General features: G+C 39.1%; 1 protein-coding gene across 1 annotated transcript; it reads left to right on the top strand.

The window, feature by feature from the left end:
- Positions 1–4,771: 4,771 nt before the first annotated feature.
- On the top strand, positions 4,772–21,590 carry pdlim1 (PDZ and LIM domain 1 (elfin)). Its single transcript, XM_036546609.1, has 7 exons — positions 4,772–5,070; positions 8,385–8,536; positions 13,336–13,420; positions 15,834–16,024; positions 18,939–19,084; positions 19,896–20,013; positions 20,859–21,590. The coding sequence occupies exons 1-7, from the start codon at positions 4,978–4,980 to the stop codon at positions 21,043–21,045; spliced, it is 972 nt and encodes a 323-aa protein (XP_036402502.1). The 5' UTR covers positions 4,772–4,977; the 3' UTR covers positions 21,046–21,590.
- Positions 21,591–21,888: the final 298 nt, after the last annotated feature.

Below are 21,888 nucleotides of genomic sequence, written 5' to 3'. Positions count from 1 at the left end.
TTCTGAAATGCTTGTTTTTGGAATTTATATAGTGCCTATTATCCACTGAAGACTAAAATCACTAACATGAGTGGGTTTGACTGCTGTTCTTGCTTTGCAACCTGTTGAAGAAGCAAGATTTAAAAAATCTTGATTTTAAGTTTGAGGTTTAATTCATCTTATAAGATGTATTGAATATGAGGCAGCATTTCAAGTCACATTTTGTTTAAAGCAAATTTGTAGCTTAGAGAAAACTCAGACATGGATCAGGTATTGGTTACTTTGTTTGATTCCTTTTAAAATGCTACAAATTCAGACTTACAAGTTGAGTTGTGCAGTTGAGCAAGTTGAGCAGACACAACCTGAAATTAATACAAAGAAGGTTAGTAGCAAATGCCACGTTTATATGTAAAGGTGCTATTTATAGCTAATGTTTGATCCATCCAGCTTCTGCCAGGGTTTGAGTCAGACAGTGTCTTTTTAGATCAGTGTTCAGATCAGAGTTTTTACAAGGACAAAATAATAGCACTGGATCTGATTTGTCCAGATGTATCATCTCTGAAAGAGAAAACGGGACATTTTTCCGAGGAGCCTGTTCCACAGTTTACAGTTATAGTTTAGCAGTGGTGCGGGTGGGTTCAGCCAACAGGCCTTTTAATGCACTGTACTGGTGAATGTTATTGTAGAACACATTGGGATGCCATTTTCAGCTGAAACCTACCTAAAATGTTGTTACCATGGAGTGAGATTACAGCTAATGAAGGAATGTTTATTTATTAAAATATATCTATTCAACTCAGTCATTCATTTACTTACTTACATACATTTCATTAGAAATTTATTGTCTGGATGCTATTCTGCACAAAGTAGTGTTGTTGGTTTCCACTGTAAGCAAGTTTCATTCACGTTTTGTAAGGGTATGGTTCACCTTTGAATTTGATTTGAAATTCAGTCTTCTGCAATAGTTCAGGATTGTGAGGTCTCCTGATCCAAATGTGTGGTTGCCCCTTGCAGCTGCTATTGTCGAGCCCCGCAGAACCTTACTGAGCAAATGGATAGTTAACTCTCCATGCTGTGTGTACAGTTTATTAATAATAACAGCGCTGTGTGAATGATAATGTAGCATGGGTAGGCCTGGTGACAGTCCCGTGGCATGTTGGTTTGCCAGCTGAGATTTCTCAGTGGTTGTGTTTGTGACGGCCATTTGTTAGCGTCTCTGCGGAGTTATGAGGCAGGGCAGAGTCTCCAGGTCCTCCTTTTAACCACAGAGCTCAGCTCCTCTGAAATTTGATCCTCAAGACACCTCTTCCTCTAGAGGGCCATCACTGATCAAGCTGTTTTTTGGGAATTTAGAGGGTGTTAGGAAAGGGTGGGCCTCTGATTGGACGTGAACCTGCCTGTCCAATCTGGTATCACTACTACAGGCCACTGGGTAAAGTGAACTGGTCACTCTCTAAACCGGTCTGGCTGGAGTGTGCCCTCTTTGGACTGACTGTTTGCAGTTTGAGTTTGTGGTCCCACCACCACACCAGTATGTATGTATATTCAGTAACACTGAAAATGAGGTGTATTATTATAATGTGTTTGTAGACCAGCTCTTCCATCAACCTGCCATGATCTTCAACATGTGCATTTATATATGTTAAGAACAGTGTATTACAACCGAGGAGTATCACATAATGACAAGGAAGGAAGGGGTCACATGAAAAAATTTATAAGCAGATTTGAACTTTAATAAATCTTTATCTCCAGCATTATAAAGCACTTATGCAGGTATTGTCTGGAAACGATGTACTTTATAATTATGCACATTAGATAAAGTGTTACCATCTATGCTGAAAAATGCCATGACTCATGATTGTGATGGTGAATGTGAGTGTTGATATGTCATAGCCATTGGTTGCTTACTTCATGGTATTGGTTGTCGTTGTTTAATTACTGTACTTTGATAGTTTCCACCATTTGTCTGCAGGTTTGTTGTACAGTACCACCTCCCCCATGTACAAGCTGATTGCAGTTTAGTGTTGTTGAGGTGAAGGGAGAGCTTTGCTCTGCTCCAGACATGAATGCTATCTATAACAAATAATGAGAACCAGGCCGACCAGTATTTATGGTTGAATGAGACATTAGAATATTGAGCAACCAACTGCGTTGACACTCTTCAACACCCCAAGATATGTGGATGTATGAATGTAAAGCCGTAATTACAGAAGTATATACATATACTTGTATAAAGAAAAAAATCTCAGTACTTTCAGCATGAATGCACATTTTGACAAGCCTGGCAAATGTAGGATTGTAAATATGTATATTATATAGAGAAACACAAGAGAAGGAAAACTAAGTCATCCGGCTCTTTGAATTTTACGCATTTATTTGCCCAAAGCACAGAAGAGGAGCTGCAGAGCACAGAGTGTCCCTTGCAGAGGAAGTAATGTCATGCTGCCACATTGTGGGTATTACCATGCCTTATATCACATGTGCTTTACTGAAATGTGCATTATTTTCATTTTGCTTTTATTATTGTTTGACCATTATGAAGTATATCCGTGTCATATTTAAGAGTATTACTCTTATAGTTGTCTTGCAAGTTTTAATGTATGTGATGGGAGAAAACACAATTACCCATATGAGGACTATAGTGTAACATAATGCTTCTAATTCATTATTAATTAACAATTATGTTACTGTATGTATACTGCAGCTCGCTGTAACGCACATTCTGCATCAGTTTTGTTTGTTTGCTTCTATTTGCGGTGCTGTTACAATTACAAAACTAAATTAAAACCAGAACACTATTTACTGCTGTGATTTCAGTATTATGCAATATTTAATAAACGGTATTAAAGCATATAAATGAATTCATGTCTTAATTTCTTGAAGAGAATGAACTACAAGCAAAGGTGAATTGTGTCCTAACATTATAAATCATTATTCAATATAATTTCACACAGATAGGATTAAAGAAAAGTGATTTATTTGCCATCAGTACTTACAATTAGATGGGGGTAAGAAACAGAGTGATCAGTTTCATTTTGAATGCTCATGTTATCCAAAACAAGCTGACTGAAAGTTCATTTCTACATTATGTATACAAATGCTTTAATAAACATCCATTTATTAAATTTCCGGAAATCCAGGGAATCTAGTTTTGTTCTGTCTCAAATGCAAGACACTGTGGCCTAGTGTTTCACAGACTTCATGGTATCACACTCATATCCACACAGCTGATTTAAAACAACTACCAGCGTGTACAAGATTAGGTCATACAAGAATGACATCACTAGCTGTGGGGGAATTCTTCAGAGTCTAATGAAATGTTTCATCCCTTTATTCATTCTACTTTTCCTTTCATTCTCCCATTTTGTAGACTTGTTTAAACAACCAGCAGATGTTTATCATTATACATGATAGACATCCATTTAGATATGACAGCAAAAACACAAAGCTTCTCTGAGAAAAAAGGATAGAGATCACTCTTGAAATATAACATACAAAATCATAGATTTAAAAATGTTATATTTTTTTCTTACATCATGAGAAAAGCAGTGCAGGATTTTAGAACTTAGGTCTTTTCAAATTATTAATTTTTATTTATACATCATGTGTAATAAAAGTAATGTAGGATTGTCAGCTGTATTAGCAGCCCTAGAAACCAAGACAAAGATGAGGAATTAAGGAGCCAAACGAACAGATTGGAGGTTTTAATGGCCAAATACAAAACTCTTTATAGTATTGACTAGTATTACATTACATATTATCGTAATGTGACCAGGTTACACATATGCATCAGAAAACGCAGCCTGCATAAATTTGATTATGAGCCAAAGCGTTTAAAATCTCGCTCATTTTCACACATTCCATTGATTTCAGTTAGACAACTGATAATGTCCGCTAGAGGGCAGGCGAAATCTTTGTAACAATAAGATTGAATGCAAGTTTTTTAAAGTTTCTAGTACACTTTTATTTAACGTTTAAGAAAATGCTTCATGTCAAAACATCACTGGGGAAACCTTGAACTATATCGCAATAACAGTATCCAACATGTGTATAGTGCATTTGTGTACTGAAAGGTTACGTTAGTTGTGGATACATTTCTAATCATTTCATATAGCTCTGCTCGTAGCGTGATGTTTGTCATTCATGGCAGCGGCAGAATTATAATAACAAAAAATATTTATACGCGTATAAAGAAAGACCCTCTACTTATAGGCCTACTACCAGTCCTCGTATGGCCTGTGAGACTCCAGACAATGCCACCTGGCCAACTTTCGCTGTGAATCCACCCTATGACTCTCGCCCTTATCATTAGCTAAGTCAACTCGAACATGCGCTGCCATTTTTTTCATTAAAGCGGTCAGTGCTTAAAGGAAGTTGTTTAGCAGAATAACGACCTCCACTTAAAAATAAAACTAATTTCGCAAAAAAAAAAAAAAAAAAGTAGAATAAGGTATGATTTATCTTTCTGTGTTTGTATTTAAAGTAATAGTAACAATAAAAACTTTAAACCGTTTAAAAATAAAATACCATTAGAGCAGGGAAAGCAGTGGCTTTAGGTAGCTAGAGGCAACTTGTTGCGCACAGATCCTCACACTCTTCAAATCCCAGGGACATGTTTCGGTTTGTCCGTGGCGAACCACCAGAGGACCGCCAGGAATCCAAGTTTTGGGAGCGGCACATTCCACATCCCTGGAATCGGCTCTACCATAAATGGTAAGCTTGCATGTAATGGGATGACGTAACGGTACATCCCTAAACAAACATAGGAAATAAGTCCTATCAGCCTGGAAATTTCAGACGGGAGTTGGTTAAACGCGTATGTTAAAACTGGGACCGCCCTTGTATAACTCCACGACAGGGCACCTCCCCGACTGCTAGTTTTGTATTCCTCGGAGCACTTTCCGGTCTCTAGCGCTCCAAACTTTTTGCAATACCTTTAAGTTCTGTATGCTTTTTGTCCCAGATTCCCGTACTCCAGGTTTTCGCTGAACTGATAAAATGCCTCTACGAGTTGTCATGCAAGGTCCCGGACCATGGGGGTTCCGTCTGGTTGGTGGGAAGGACTTCGAACAACCTTTAACTATCTCACGGGTAGGTGTTATCCTATGCGCTTGTAACAGAATTTACTAATGTCAGTATATTCCAGCGGTTCGGTATTTCTATGCGTGTCGAACTGGGTAGTTTTTATAGTTAATTACTGCGCTTGATAGCAAAGCAGGCGACTTTGCTGCCAGCTGCATTAGCGTACTGTTGCACGTTGTTGTGGGCGTTTTAATTGAACGTTTAGTTAAGTGCAAGTGCATTCGATGCATAGATTGCTACCTTAGACGCTTAGATTAATATGCTTTCACGAATACCAGATTGCTGGCGAATTGTATGGACTATTGTGAGAATGCAACGTACCGAAAACTAATGCCAATGTTTGATAAAGCGTGGAAGTAGGCTATGTGTCGCCCAAAATACCGCAAAATATATTTCCATTGAGTTTCAGGGTTGATTACAGTTGCAAACATACTATATAGAAAGCGTACAAATAATTTATGCCTCAGACAATTTGATAAACTAGAGTAAGGATGTTTCTAATAAATGCCTTCCTTGAGCCTACTTTGCTCCACACTTAACATTTTAACCGAAGGGCAGCACAATGAACAGCAGTCTCATGTGCTGCTAAATCCTAAAATGATAAAGCGTTCTTAGTGTGATGTACGGTGAATTGCTTTCACTGGCAGATAAGCAAACCAATTACAAACTAGAAAAGTACCAATTCAGTCACGGTAGTTTAATTACATACGTTTGTTTCAGTAGGTTTGTAAATTGAGCTCGTTTTGCACAGCGAAACACTGCACGTTTGCTTATCTTACGAAATGGTTTCGTTATCAAATGTAATTTCAACAAGATTACCATATCGTGTTTTGTGGTATCTTTAAAGTATTTTGGAAGTTTTGGGCTTTGATCATTGCCAGGTCATCCGATGTTATGAAAGTAACGTCCATCGTCGGAAGTAACGGGGCTTACCTGTCTGGAGCAGATGAATATGTAATGAATAGTCCTTAAGCATTGTCAGCAGGATTACCTTATCCCCAGGTCCTCTATCCACCACCCAGGCTGAAATTAAATAAAACCTTTGCCTGACCTGATAAGAAATGTCACATCTGTTGGTAATAGCAGACGTTTGACCTCTAGAGGCATCTCAAAACATCCAATAGTTGTTGGGTGCATACAGGTATAACAAGCATAGGAGATCTGATTAAATTGTGAAATGCATCATAAACTCTTGAAATTAATGCAGAAATAAAGTGTATTTAGTTGTGTGTGGTAGCTGCCCTTTGCCTTGTACACCCTTAGTTTATACAGGGCCATATGATGCCTTGTGGTAATAGTGAAGAGCTCAACATTCCTGAGGACTAATAGGCCCTTTCAGGAAGGAAAAGAGCTGCTCACTATCTGAAATCTCAAGCATTCCAGCTGACCTGCAGAGACTCACCCAGCTGCTGCAAGCTGAACTCTGACATAAAGCATATACTTTCAAATATGGCTGATCTGATGTGGAAAAACTGTACTACAGCTTGACTGCTTGCTGCAAAAAAATAAAAATAAAAAAATAAGGCCATAAAGGCCTCTTCTCCCCCTTAAATTCAAAAGTGTTATGTCTTTAATAGGAGGACTTTGTGCATGAATGGTTCTGCTCTGGCCCACCCCCTGTCCTTCCTGGCCACCTGCTCAGTTCTCACTTTCCCCACCCATATGCCATATCCTCTGTGACAAGCATGATGAAATCAGGGTGTGTTTCCTTCTCTGCAGAGGTGATGCAGCATTTATGTCTGTTTTAAAGAAACACACCCTTGATTCCGAGTTCTTTCAGCTGCAGTTGTTAAGCAGTTCAGTTCCTGTCATCTGTTATGCTTTAAGGCAGTGTTGCTGTCAAATATCTCATCAGACTTGGAATTCTTTTGAGAAGGAATTGCAGACTACCTGCACAATGAGCTGTAAATCAGATGTAAATTAAATGTCACCGATTAGCTATGTCTCACTTCAGGTTTTGTGGCAACCAAAGTTCTGTCTTCCTCTCCAAAAGTCCCCAACTGCAGTGTGGTGTGAGGTATAAACCACTTCCTTGTTGACTTGTCTACTGTGATTATCTGGCTTGATGGGTCTGACTATCAAAGGCTACTTTTTATGCAGCTGGCCTTGTTTAATATATAATGTATACCATATAGTAGATCCAATATTACTAATCCTCCTAATGCTTCCAGTACTCTGACCTCTGCATCACATACTGCCCTTCCCTTGTGCAGTTTGAATTAGTCATTGACCTTCCTCTGTAGTACTGTATTGGTATTTTTTTCCACTGCCACTTTCCTGCTGGGCCTTGTTTCTCTTGATGGTGCTGTGGGGTGTTGGGATTTCCTCTCTTCTTGCATCACTGATTCCACTAAGTGGTTCCCTCCACCCTGATATCAACCCTGCCCTCCTGACCTCACCTTAAATATATTGTAGTTTCTCCATTGTGTAGCTGCTTTTCTATCTGACATTTTGGAATTTTGAAAAGATTTTTTTGTGTACTGGCTTTCCTTGTTACTGTATTACATAAATCAGTCTGTTGACTCACTATCGTAAACTCCACATCTCTTCACACTCTCCGCCTGTCCTGTTCATACTCCTCCTCTTTATAGCTATCACTTCTGTCTGCTCCTCCCCCTCTGGCAGTTAGAGATGCAAGGAGAAAACAAGATTCTGCTGCCCTGTTAGTGTGAACCACACTTCCTTAGGATGGCACGGTCCTTCCGTGTCTGCACTGTCAAGACCTTTTCATCCTTTCCTTGAATGTAATACAAGCAAAGGGTAAAAAGTCAGAGCTTGTATGTAACATTGCACTGTGTAAGATTACATAAATTTAGCATATCATTGCATATTGTGTGTCATTTTGGCTACAATCTTAGTGACCACCACCTTGGATCTTCTTGGGTCTTCTCGGCTATAAATATTTCAATTTTCATATAGAGTATCATGAGCAAAACTATCTTACAGCTGACATTCACATGTATATTTGACAAAATACTCTGAAGTTGGAATATTAAATAAAGGAGACATAATACTGCAATAGAGTGTGCAGTGAATTACAGCAGTAAGGCTGTTCTACAGTTGTGCTGTTAAGTAGGGGATGTAAAGTGCCTTTGCAATTTTGATTGACTGTTATTCGGTGGTATGGATATGTAATTATGGATATTAATAGAAAACTGAGGCCTTAGCTGTTGTTAGTAACTCTTTTTGCCCAGTGCTTACATGGGTATTAGGACGTTGTTAAATAAATAACACCGATAATTGTAATCAGTCAGTTACACCAGGTTGCAGTGGGTCCAGGATTGTAGATTTTAATAGTGATGATATGGTTGTGTGATTCCTAGGTAACTCCTGGCAGTAAAGCCGCCCAGGCCGACCTGTGCATTGGGGACATGATCCTGGCCATTGATGGACAGCCCACAGAGAACATGACCCATCTGGAGGCACAAAACAAGATCAAGGGCTGCCTAGAAGAAATGGTTTTGTCCATTGACAGGTGAGCTGGGACAGATGGCTGTGGGTACTTTGTGCCCGTGAAGACAGATCTAAGATCAACTTGTCCTCCCTATGTAATGCCATGTTTTTAGTGTTAGGTTTTGATTCTGATCTGTCTTCAGGCTGCATATACTGCAGTTTCGTGTGTGCAGTCTCTTTATGTTTCATCAGCCGCTGGTGTTGATGTCATAGGCGGGCCTAGACAAAACACTCCATCTCCGTGGCCTTTAGCTTGGCCTGAGCCCTGTGGTTTGGCCCGCACGCAGTCTTCCCCCGTCAGTTAGGCCAAGGGGCGAGTGGAGAGGCGGCAGGAGGCGGGGCTGGGGACAGAGGGAATTAAACCCGCACCCCCTGGTCTCAGTCCAGACACTCTAACCACAAGGTCACTGTGCCAAGGGGAGACACCCAGCTGAGGGAAAATGAAGTATTCAGGGAATTCAGTGGACATCCAATATGCAAAGCCGACTTTTTTTTTTTTTTTTTAAACACTGCAATCTAACACATAGATTTAACGTTAAATGAGAACATAGAATAGTGCAGACCTGCCTCTACAGGGGCAAGTGCTAACACATGCACTGCAGACAAAGCCTTCCACTGAATGACCTTACCTGAAAAGAATTCCCTTTCCTCCATTTCCTCCATAGGCAAGGAGTATTCTTTTAGCAGAATCACACTCAGCAGATTCACATCTGTAAAGCATTAGCCCAGTTTTTGGCCACTTTGCAGTGTTTATGTTATACCTTATTTATTTTCAAACTGACTTCCACTGGAGCGAAACTGGCTTTACAGGTCCATGGTGTGTCCTTAACAGGACTGATATGGTTTCTCTGGGCTGCAGGTTCAGAGTCCAAGGAAAGCATATGCCATTACACTTTTGTTTGGATTAGGATATTGATGAGTGCATCAAATCTGTTCTAAGATCAAAATAAAATAAAGTGAAAATGAATGAACTGGCCCTACAAATTCCAGCACCTCATTTTATGTAAGATTTATCATAGGTGTTGAATTGTAGTATCTCAGGTTGTTTTTTTTTTACTCTTTGAAAGCTCTCTAGAAACAAAAAGTTTATGGTACAAGAATCAGAATAAAGTTTTTGTTTTCAGTACACCTCCACAAACATTTTTGTTCTGAGGTCTATTAAGTGCTTAAATACAAGCAAAGTTTTATTTTTTAATTTCAAGAGAATAAGAATGTTTGTTGTCACGACCGACCATACCAGTGCTTTGTGTCATGGTTGCTTTAATGCATTATTATCAGTTAAACATTGGGACGTCAGGGATGTAGACCACCTCCTGTTTCTGGACAAAATAGTTTGTTGCCATAGCAACAGTCTAGGCACCACGGCCAGATTCTGACTGTTGGTTTACCCTGTGGGGTGTTTGGCAACTGTTGAAGGAAAAATTGAACTGGACAGAAATTTACATTATTTATCTGAGCAGAAACAAAAATGTCTGTTTCAAATGAATGCCAGTTCTTTAACATGAAATACATTCCACTTCAGAAAGTTCTCCTTTTCTCATTTAGTCAGTGATGGAATTCCAACCATTAGTATTTGTAATTTCATTTTAAGCATTCTTCCTGAAACTTTGGGGTAGAATGGGTGTTCATCACTCACTCTTTTCTTCTTAATGAGCAGAAATCATGTGTTTACCAGGGCTTCAAACACTATGGCGTCTTCTGGTCCCTTTTGTTAATTTCATGAGGAACCCCAAGTCAGATAAGATATTAATTAATGCGAATGGGGGAAATGAATGTATCCCCTGGACAGAGTGTACTGTACAGTACTGAGCACCAGTAGTAACATCTGGCTGCCTCTTAGTGAGAAGAACCAGAGGTATCTTAGTGTCTCTTTTTTTCATGAAGTTTAAAGATAAAGATGCACTTCCGTGATTTCATGTCAGGCTTGGACAGTCCTGTGAAGTAGGAAGACAAAAACAGATCCACAGTGCAACATTTTGTCTTTTGTAAAAACATCATTTTTGCCAAGAACAACATTCCATGGTAATCTGTCTTTCTGAACCTTAAATTTTCATCACCAGCACAGACGGATAGGTAAAACAAAAGATGTCTCAAACAGGAAGTTCCCGTTGAAGTTTCATTTCAAAAATACGTGTTGCCTCTGGGGAGGAGTTTCCCTATGCCATTGTTCCCAGTAATGCCACTAAGAACGAGATTTATAAACCTTTCACTAAGCAAGCCAGATAACAGAATAAAGTCATAAAGGAGACTACAGACTTTAGATGCTGAAACATGCTTAAAACCTGTGAATCAGCTTTGTCCAAAAATCAATTTATTGTCAAAATAATTGCTATACAGATGCAGAATCTCTAAAAACAGGATTTATTTGTAATCACCCAGAAAGGTTCCACAGCAAGACTGCTGTTACCCCTAACAACAGTTTTACTGCAAACTTGTGGCTAGTTTTACACAGGCAATCTCGCAAGAAAACTCAGGCTAATTATCTTTCTTCATGACTAACAGTACTTTGCGTGATCAGACTGGAAACACTTTGTGCCCAATGGGTTTCCCAACTTCAGTTCAGCTATATCTTCCAGATGCTAGAATTTGGGAGTGTTTCATCACATGAAATCTATAAATAATAAATCATTATGAATGAATATGCATTCTTTGCCTGTTTAATCCAGCTATCTTCACTTTGTAACATCCATTACTTCATTTCAATGGTATAATTGTGCTGAAACCAATACCAACCAGCACAAATTAGAGATGGATAAGATCGTGTTTTCTAGTTGTTTAAACTTGTTCTACAACAGCTTCATGAGGTTAAAATGTTAATATCACATGAAGAGGCTTCAGTATGCCCTGTACTTGAGTACTGATTATAAGAAATGGTCGTTACTGAAAGTACCCCCACTACATGTTACAAGCACAGTATAAATTTTCCATCCCACTCCAGAATAAAGACATTTTCACTTGAGGTAGAAGTTATATTTTGTTTGTTTTTATTTTACATAGACAATGTTGAGAAATCCCATCCCAAGTGTGTGAGCATCAGTTAAGCTTCTGACAAAGCTATCACTGTTTACATGTGAGGATTCTGTCATAAATCATTGCCTTTCTTTTTATAATGAAACTGTAATGTGATAACAGTGGATTTCACTAAGTCGTGTTAGCGGCAGGCGTTCACATGTTTGCTGGAAGGCTGTTTTCCCTTGTGTTTTGATAACATTTTGATAACATTGTCGGTAGCACAATGTAATATGGTATGTGTTAAAAGCAGTCCCTTTTAGGTGTGGCCTTAGCCGGAACCTGTGTGAGGTTGGAGCTGTAAAAATGTGGTCATGTGCACCTACAGTTTATTGCATTTATTATTTTTTTGTAATGTCTCATGACTAAGAAGGGCTTAGACAGCAAATCGCTGTCTAAGAATGGAAAATGTCATGAAAAACTGGCATGCAGAACAAGACTTTTGCTCGCTGTGTTCTGTGTGCATGTAGTGATTAATCCAGTGTCATAGCTGGACAAGGAATTGAATCAATTTTTAAGGTCATGGTTTTGCTACACATCAAGAAACACTCATACCAGAGGGGGAAAAAAAGGTTTGTTTCAGTAAAGTCAGACAGACGGTGCCTCATTGCAAGCTGATTTTTCTGTTGCATCAGACAGTCACAACATATGAAACTTATTGAATCCTTGTAAGCTGACTGAAGTCCATTTGCAGATGGTGTAAGACTCTGCATGCAGCTACATGGGGCAGGGTGTCCCTGTCTTTATGTTTTTGTGTGGTTTGGTGTTTGACTTTCAGATGCAAGATGCTTTCAGGTTTGAGTTAAACAGTGTAAGTCCAAACGCAGTACGGCAACAGCTTAGCATTAAAAATATGTCCCTGCTGTTGTTGCAGTTTTCAGAGCATGAAGTCACCATGGTAGTTGTGGATTGGATTCGAGGGTACCTTTTTAACATCCATGTTTCCTGTGGTTGAGCAAGACATGTATGTACCAGAAAGTACCCAGCTGTGTCATAGATATGTAAAACTATATGTAAACTGCATAAAGCCTACCTGAATTAGAGCACAGGACAAATGATTGAATAATGCAATGGAACTGAGGAAATATGAAAATAGACAGATGTGTTAAGCTGGACAATGTTCTGCCTCCTATACGGGCAGTTTCAAAACATAACATGTCCTTCATACCTGTAGGCACTCAAAACAGGGCTGATGGTTGCGAAACGTTAAAAACAATAACCTTGCCAGCCACTGGAACTCCAGCTTTTCCCTTTGTACAGTGTTGTTGGGAGTTTACATGATGTAAAATGGTGTTTAACTGCATTTGAAGAGTCCTGGGACACAGTTTTAGGAAAGGTTAGACCATAAACTGATTTAACAACTTCTAACTAAAATTGTCTTTATGCTTATGTGCATATGAGACACTACGGTATTCTGAAATTTCATCTATTACCATGATGAGGATAATTTTCCATAAGATGCACTTCATTCAGAGAGCTTTCAGCTTTAAATAAAATAAAAAGAATTAAATTAATAAATAGAATTTTCATTGAGGCTTATGTCTGAGAATTTCACTTTGTTTGGTAGAAAAAAGTAAATACATGTCTTTTCCTTTGCATTGCATGAGTGTTTTCTCAGGCACTGCACATATAAAGCACAATACAGGGCGTAAGAAAACTGATTGGGGAGGATGTCCCTTCTTACCAGTTCTTATTTCCTATGATATGACTTTACACAGTGCTTTCACCCGGCTAAATTTGTTCTTAGCTCTTTCCTTTCCGACACATTCCAGAAGAATTCTGCACAAGTCTTATGGCCCTCCTCCTTTTTAGGTCTGAATCTAAAATGTGGTCCCCACTGACATCAGAGGAGGGAAAGACGCATCCCTACAAGATGAACTTGGCTTCCCAGCCTCAGGTGAGAAACCTTGTGCACCTCCCCCCAAAGAGTCATACTGTAATTGAACAGGCGTGAGGTAAAGATTGGTTTGTGTGAATCAGGAAGACTTTGCACCCTGCCATGTCTATTTAAAACCCTATCTAAAAGGTTGCCTTCCCATGAACAATACAGGAACAGTTTCAACTCACCATTATGCAAACAAAGGCTTTGGTTGTAGGCTGCCAAAGGTGAAGTCATTGTTTATACCATAGCAGTAAATATCCTAGGAAACCAAGATTTATCACTCTGAGGTAAGTACCTGCCTGCAATAAAAGTTAAGGCCAGTGTGTGAGAGAGGTGTCTTTAGGGTGTGATTTCTTTTTCAAGCGGAACCATGTGGTTGCAATTGCTTGAGATGTCTGTGACCACGTGTAAGCAATCATTTAGAGGATGAGTGCAATATTATCATTAAACAGTGTAGTAAGGGGCCTAACAGACTGGGTATGTTTGGTAAAATAGTGTGAACAGTGGGGAAGGAATGGAAAAACCCCTTCATTTCTTCATTATTAAGGGTTATATATTATTTATAATATCATTATCATGTCATCTTTCCAGGTGAGATATCATATAGTTAAGACCACAATAACAGCAGTGTTAAAAAGGGCATCTTTGAGGCTCAATACAGTTACTTGATTTTTATTATTGTGAATGGCCGTATTCAGATTTTCGTAGTCGAGATTAAGTAAAATAAGTTTCCCATGTATATTACAAGCAGAACAGTTTGGAGACTATTTTATGAAGTATATTTTAGAATCATTATCTCCAGGAAATGAGATCATACTGGAAATAGGGCCATGTAGTTGTCTTGGTATTCCTGGGAACAGAGACTTTTAGAATGTGAACTATGTAAGGTCAGCTCCAGTTCTGTTCCGACCTCTTGTCTGGAATGTTTCTGTGCTGCATGCCATGTGTATCCTTCTAGTTTCTTGTTATCACAGCGTTCACTTTTAGGCGTCATTTAAATCCGTGGTTGTATCTACATTTTCATTCTGAAGTGTCTTTTTGTTTTAATGGTTTGCTAGAATGGTTGATTGAAAATGGTGATCTCAAAACTTTGACATAAACATGCCATAACTTTTAAGAAACCTTGATACAACATCATGGCAATTTTGAGATGATTTGTGAATGTGTTAACTTATGTTGAAATGTTACATATTTCATAAATAAAAAAGTTACCTTTCTAGTTTCAGAGACTCCATAGATTGGAGATATTTTTAATGGCAAGGTTAGTCATATTAATAACATATTTCACAGCTGTATACCTTTCCATTTTGAATGAAATGCTCATATGTTTGTCATTTACAGAAATTGCTGCTGATTATAAGAAAAAGACAAACGTGAAAGTGTATTCTGCTTGAGCCTCTCTCTACATAGGAGACGATGTATGAAATGTTTGTCTGATGCTGCCTGAAAGCTTAGCACTTGGTTGACATGTATCTTGACAGAGTCCTGTAGTTGGTGACTTGAATAGAGGTATGTTCAGGTGAAGACAAGAGTGTTGCAGGTACAGTCAATATGCGTGGAGTGTGTTTCCATCAGTTACTGTAACAGCATGCTATAACTGAATGATCAGTGTGTCAGAGAGCTTTGTCAGCTCATAGCTGAACATGAAGCTTGTCACAAAAGTAATCTGTGCCTGTAAATGTTGAAATGTACACAATTGCCAAATTATATTCTAAATTTTTGGAACATTTTGAACTAATGTCAGATAAGTGATAAATTTCACAGATAACCCTGCAAAGTCTGGTTTGGCCCAGACATTTCAGGGAAAGCTTTCAAACTCACTGTCTGCCTGGATCAAAGACACAACTGATCAAAATTCCAATTTGCATGTGCAAGTTTAAAAACAAAAAGGTACTGAGTGTTTATTCTGTCATCTTTGAGTGAAGTATGACACACACTGCTTCTGAGTGCTCAGCTTTGTGAGAACATGTTTTAAAATGTTGAAAAATGTTTTCTCAATTGTGCAGGCTGCTTCAGCATTTAGGCCCTTGTACAAAAAAAGTAGACTGCTTGACTGATAATGCTACCCCCACCTCTTTCTACCACCACCTGCTGCTGTCCCCACCAGTGGTTCTGTCCTGTAAAGTAAGAGTTGTGCAGACATGTGCACCTAAATGGGCACCAGACTGCTCTGCAGTCTGAATTGTTTGTGCTTTTTACCCACTGTCACCCATTTTGTGCACCTCTGTCTTACAAAGCACAATGCTGTGTGAAGCAGCACCTCCCTTCAACTACAAAATGTATTTTGTGGGATTCTCCAAAAGCCTTTGGATTGTCAGGTCCAAGTTCCACACGGAGCTATTGGTTTTTCAACTGTGTTTTCTGCATGCTGCTTTGGCTGCATGTGTCACATGTGTGTATATGTGTTGTCCCTTTCCACTGCATGCAGGAGGTGAAACCCATTGGCTCTGCTCACAACCGGAGCGCTCTACCATTTGCCTCCTCCGGCTCCAGTCCTACAGTGGTCACAAATCGGTACAACAACCCATCTGGCCTGTACTCTTCCGAGAATATCAAGAGTTTTAACAGCGCTGTGGATGATGTCAAGGCTAGCGCTGCCCCCACTGAGCCCAGCAAAAAGTAAGAAATGCCGCTCCCTACCCCCTGTGATGGTCAAATCATGCCCCCTTTTCAACTTGGGGACTTCCACAGTGCCCTCCTGCTTTACTGTATGAAGTCAAAAACATGACTTAAGTAAACAGTAATAGCAGGTAGATTTCTGTCAAATTAATTATTAATCTTCTCCGAAAATGCAAGGTGCCTGACAATGAAGGAGGTGATGTTTGGTCTCATGATGAAATGGGCAAAGATGATTGCAAAGAGAGAGGGTTAAACTTTGCAGCAGAGCCTCACAATCCTTTTAGGTTCATGAAGTAATTGAACAGTGAATTTAAGCACTAGCTGACCTTACACACCATTTCTGATGACACCTTTGTATCCAATTTCCTTATCAGAAGTTTTGAGTTCCCCCACTACGTGCTTGTTGCTGGCTAGTGTTGGTGGGCGGTTTGGTACTGGGGGGAGTTTATATTTTCACCTGTCTGGATAATAAATTGAGAAAGGACCCCGTTGGGTCTCTGGTATCCTATTGGGGAAACTGCAGTTTTACACATTTATACCACTGGGTATTTAATGATGTAGTTTCTCAAAGTTAATGTGGCGGTACCGGGACATCAGACCTGTTGCTGTCAGGTCACCAGCCCAGTTTCCTGTCCACCACATCACACTGCACTCGCTGCGTGATTTCCTGCACCTCTTGCCGTTCTGCTATGATTGTTTTGTGTAACTCTGGAATAATGATGACGTCTCAAGCCATTAAGCCTTATATGTCAGGAAAACCAGGCCTAAATAAAATGTTATACATAAAGCTTTGCAGTACACAGGGTGGACCAGTTGTTCCATTGTTTATAGGATGTTATTCAATGAGTGGGGTGAGGCTTAGGGGCACTGAACTGTAGTAGGAACTGGGGAGGTGTGGAGTCCAGTCTTCCTGACTAGTCATCCTGCCCCTAGTGTCACCAATTTCCATCTACCTTTGTAGACTCTAATTGTCATTTGCTAACACAGAGATTTCTACCAGTTTATGACTGAATTAATAATGTTAAAATGAATCTGTACAGTGACACAGTTGACATTAAATTGTTTTTTAGGAGCAGTTAAAACAGTTTGACAATGATAGTTTTTCAATGATACATAACAAAATGAGACCTTTTCTTGGTCAGGGAGACTTTATTTGAAACCTCCCTTTCAAAGCTCCCATTTCAAGTGTATTTCTTGGCTCCAGTTCAGTTCCTATTGACTTTATTATTTAGTGTTGCTGTATGTGGTGGGAGTGAAGGTTCAGCTACCTGAAGTGACCCCATCACTCATGTCTTATTTACAATGACATCATGGAACAGAAGCAGGCATAGCTTTGGCCTCAGATGAAACATTTTGAAAAAAAGTCTCTAGTCATTTCAAATATATATATATTTGCACATACCATACTGAAAACGCATCCCCAAGTGACCTCACTGTAACTGACCTTACAGTGACTGATTGATTTGAAGACATGAAACACTGCCAAATAAGGAGTCTTTGAAAAGTGCCCGTGTAACATCTGGACTTGAATGACTAACTTCCTGTAATGTTAAAATATGAGAGGACGTCGGCGCTCGGCAGTGTTTTGGAAACCACTAGTAAAAACAATGCAGAACAGGAAGTGATCTAATCAACCGATCAGAGTGAGTCATCTGAGCAATGTTACTAGAGCAAGTACCTACAAGTAGAAGAATAGGAAGAAGCTGAATACAGTATTGCATCACAAGGACATATGCCATACTCATATATCAGAACACAAAGCTAGTGGTTTATACCACTGGACAAGCTCCATAAGAGCTTGCAGCTAGCTTCCACCATGTGGAATTTGCAGATATATCAGTAAAGTAGTAGTTACTCTTTGGAGATGACTGACCAGAGTACTATTGCCGTTGAGAAAAACATTTGTTTTCTTTCAAAAAATAAAAAACAAATTCAGTTACCACAGTGAGAAGCAGGCATGTTGCTGGCAGTATATTTGCACACGGACCAGAAACAGTGACCACACAGGCTTTTTCAGTTCACACAAATTATCTGAAAACCCTTTAGTTTGCCAGTCTTGAGTGTATGTGGCTGCTATGTGTCTCTGAACCTATTAACATAGTTGCCCCATATAAATGAACATATCTTTGTGCTAGTGATTTCTCTCATTTGAAACTTGGAAATGTTTGACTGATTACCTGCTACAGAAATGGAATTATGTAATTACTTAATCAAAATAGTGTAAAGTATATTTGGTTTATTCATTTGAAACTATGCTGTAAATGTGCAGTTTTATTTTAAAAGCTAACTCAGTTTGAAGACTCCAATTTGTGGTATTAGGGAAATTGCTTTTTATTGTATTAACTTCATTGTATGTTTATTTCTTCTCTCAATGTAAAAATCAAGAGCAGACAGAGCTGTAGGCTAGAACATACAAAAACAATAGAGCTTAAAAAAGGGCCGTATACCCTTTCTGTCAGCTTTTAATTACAACCAAAAATACCTTTCCATATCAGGTATGTAGATGTGATCTTTAACTAGAGTCAGCAGGTCTCAAATGGCAAAAAGTCACCTTTGCGCCCCCACCCCCTGCTCTGCCCCCAGAACTAAGCTGAACCGAAAGTGGTTTACTCTAGAAGCAGTATGCGGCTGTTCTGTTACTGCTGACCTCTAGTGGATGTTCCACTAACCTTCATCAGTCTTAGCTTTCGGCAGCCAGGTCAATAGCATTATGCAACATTTTACAATTTAAATGACTCATGTACCAAAGAACCATATGAACCCTGTAGCAAGTTATGCAGTTGCAGAGTTTTGTACTGAGGAAGGGTGGGAAGAGCAAAATTCAGGATGGAGCACAGAAGTCAGCAATAAATGACTGAGGGGAAAAATACTGATTGTCAAAGTCTTATTATTTATATATTTGTTTGTTTTGTAGCCCAGAGCCCTCCAAATCCAACCCTGCAAGGCCTGCTGTAGCTGCTGACTCTGAGGTTTTAAAAATGCTGCAGGAGAATCAGGAGTCAGATGAGCCGCCGCGACAGTCTGCTTCATTCAAAGTGCTGCAGGAGATCCTGGAGTCAGGTAGCTCTATCGGCCATCTAGAAATGTTATTCTGTGACTTGAAATCTACAGGTATTCCAGGCACAGGCTCCTTCTGTGGAGAGCGTTTGCTGAAATGTTAGCATGGAGATATTTGCTGGAAACTTCTCAGAAGACATGTTATGAGGCTGAGGTTGAGGTTGGAAGAGTTAAGGCATAACATTTGCAGGGAGAGTTTGCCGTTTTGTTTTTTTTTTTTACACAGCTGACTGTAAACAGGGGATGTCCCCATTTTCTTTCTGATACTTTACATTACATCACTATCTTTTAGCAGATGCTCTGCACAAGGGTACAGCAGCAGTGCCCCAGTAGGGAATTGAACCAGCAACCAATGATACACAACATATATTGAATAATTTATGTGAAACTATGTCTACAAGTGGTGTTAATTTTATTACACTATAATGATGTGCTTTAAACTCATCGGTTAAATGTTTATATTTTTGTAATTTAAACAGTGATGTCTCAATAGGTTTCATTTATGACTGCTTTGGCAGCTAAACCTACTGGAAAAAACACTATAGAAGGCAAAAATGGAAGTAAGCTTAAAAAAGGTTTTTTCTTTGTGTCAGGTCAAATGTATTACATCATTTTAGGAAAAGGAGTATGTTCATAGCCAGCATCAAACAACACCTTGTGGCTGGAAGACATAAGCTATTAGATGCATGTCAGTGAATGTAGAAAAAATGAAATTACATTTGAATTTAAAAATTCTACTTTAATGACCTTGGTTGCAGTCCTGAGAACTGGAATACATTGATGAATAAAATAAACAGACCCTCCCTCTCTGCAGGAGACTCAGACAAGCCCTCTGGATTCAGGAGCGTCAAAGCGCCAACTACAAAAATCGGCTCCTCTGTTGGTAATGCTGAGAAATTACCTGTATGTGACAAATGTGGATCAGGAATTGTGTAAGTATGCTTTTATAGTGTGGCGGAATTACAATGAGTCATTTTCCATTCACTCAGCTCATGTCATCTGTCAAGAAGCCACTCAAATGTATTTCCATTCCAGTTATGTAAATGACAGAGTACATACAGAGTAAGATACAGAGTACATACAGAATAAGAAGCAGAATGCACACAAAGATGAAAATACACTGCTTTGGAGTGCTCCACATGACATGCACTGCTTATATTACAGACAGGTATATAACAAATCTGGCTTAGAGCATGGAAGAAACGCATTGCATGCTCTAGGTGTTCAGTGTTTAGAATATTTAGTTTCCTTCCTGGAACTCTTGAAATGTTTTGCCAGCCCAGTGTGCACTCAGCTTTTAGCTCATTTTAACACTGAAAGAGCTGGATGTGCGTTTAGTAGTTACCGCTTCAAATTAACTGACCTTTCAGTGCAGAGGCTTTCATGTTACATTAGTTACATTCAGCATTCAGTGAAAAGCAAAGGAGTCAACATACATAAAGGAGTCAACATGAAATCAGTATCTGAACATGAATCTGTTTTAGTGAGCTAGTGAGTCCAGAGGCAGCCATCATAAAGCACACAGCAGCTGATGTTTATATTCAGTGTTGTCTGTAGGACAGGAGGACAGTCTCTAATCTCTTTACTTTAGTTCTGAGACTACACCTGAGAACATTTTGGCTTTAAAAAAATATTTTTCTTTATATCCTCAGTTTCTTTTTCTGTAAAAAAAAAGATGTGTTAGGTTGGCTATATCTGCTGAATTCTTTTATCTGGTTCACATAGTCCTCCTCTACTCTTTGAATTAATTATGTTGCTTTGATGTCTCTTCACAAAGGGGTATGTTGGTGAAGCTGAGGGACAAGTTCCGCCACCCTGAGTGTTACGTCTGCTCAGACTGTGACATTAACTTGAAGCAGAAGGGACACTTTTTTGTGGAGGATAAGATCTACTGCGAGAAACACGCCAGGGAACGGGTGACTCCACCTGAAGGCTACGACGTCGTCACTGTCTTCCCAAAATAGACCGGACACGTCTATGCTTCGCAGTGACATCAGGAAAGTTCTTCCACAAACTACACATTTCTCCAAGGCTCAAGAAAAGCTTACTTTGATCAGAAGTGATCAAAGGGCTGTTATACTCTTGCATATTTTTCTTTTTTTTCCACAAATGAACCCTGTGGTTTCAAAAACATGTTAGGATGGCCCATTGCAAAAACAATGCTTAATTTATAAGTTGTTAGAGCACATAGAAGATGTCATTTGACACTTGTAGCTTCAGTGAGTTTTACCATTAGTTGAAATCGAGATGGTAATTTGGACTTGTTCTTTAAGAGCTTTATTGAGAGGGAGACTTTGAATAGGAGAATTTATGCTTTAAGAACAAGGTTAACCTCTTATGTGTCATAATGCAGTATACAAATTCTGTGCTTACTACTGCCAGCTTTGGCACAGCTATCTATTTTTATACAGAACAACATTGTATCTCATTTCAAAACTGTAAAACTCCATACTGTAAAAATGCCACTAAATAAATCTCTTTTAATTTCAAAGTTGTTTTTTTCTTTCCTGTTCTTATCATCACCATTCATTGTGCACAAACATCCATTGAAAAACCGAGAAAGATCCATACGTTCCCAAGACTGTGCCCCAGTGTGTCTGTCTCGGACAGAAATCTTTGTGCCAAGAGTCATTGCCTGTCACTTGATTTTAGAATATGTGTCACTTTGTCTGTTACATGTTTGATAGAGACAGTCCATAAAGTGTATTGTATGTGACAGTCGGGTTATTTGGCTTGGCCAGTTCTGTGTACATTACTATGGATAGCTCTTTTAATGTTCGTTGTGCACTGTGATCATTCAGAGTTGC

This window comes from Megalops cyprinoides, chromosome 15 (genome assembly GCF_013368585.1).
Source record: "Megalops cyprinoides isolate fMegCyp1 chromosome 15, fMegCyp1.pri, whole genome shotgun sequence".
NCBI lineage: Eukaryota > Metazoa > Chordata > Actinopteri > Elopiformes > Megalopidae > Megalops > Megalops cyprinoides.
This window is presented reverse-complemented; position numbering and strand designations above follow the sequence as displayed.

Excerpts from the sequence above, each read along its gene's own strand:
- pdlim1 (XM_036546609.1), top strand. The coding sequence starts at position 4,978 with ATGCCTCTACGAGTTGTCATGCAAGGTCCCGGACCATGGGGGTTCCGT. Across the intron at positions 13,421-15,833 it reads ACTTGGCTTCCCAGCCTCAG|GAGGTGAAACCCATTGGCTC; the intron begins GTGAGAAACCTT and ends CACTGCATGCAG. Across the intron at positions 19,085-19,895 it reads GCAGGAGATCCTGGAGTCAG|GAGACTCAGACAAGCCCTCT; the intron begins GTAGCTCTATCG and ends CCCTCTCTGCAG.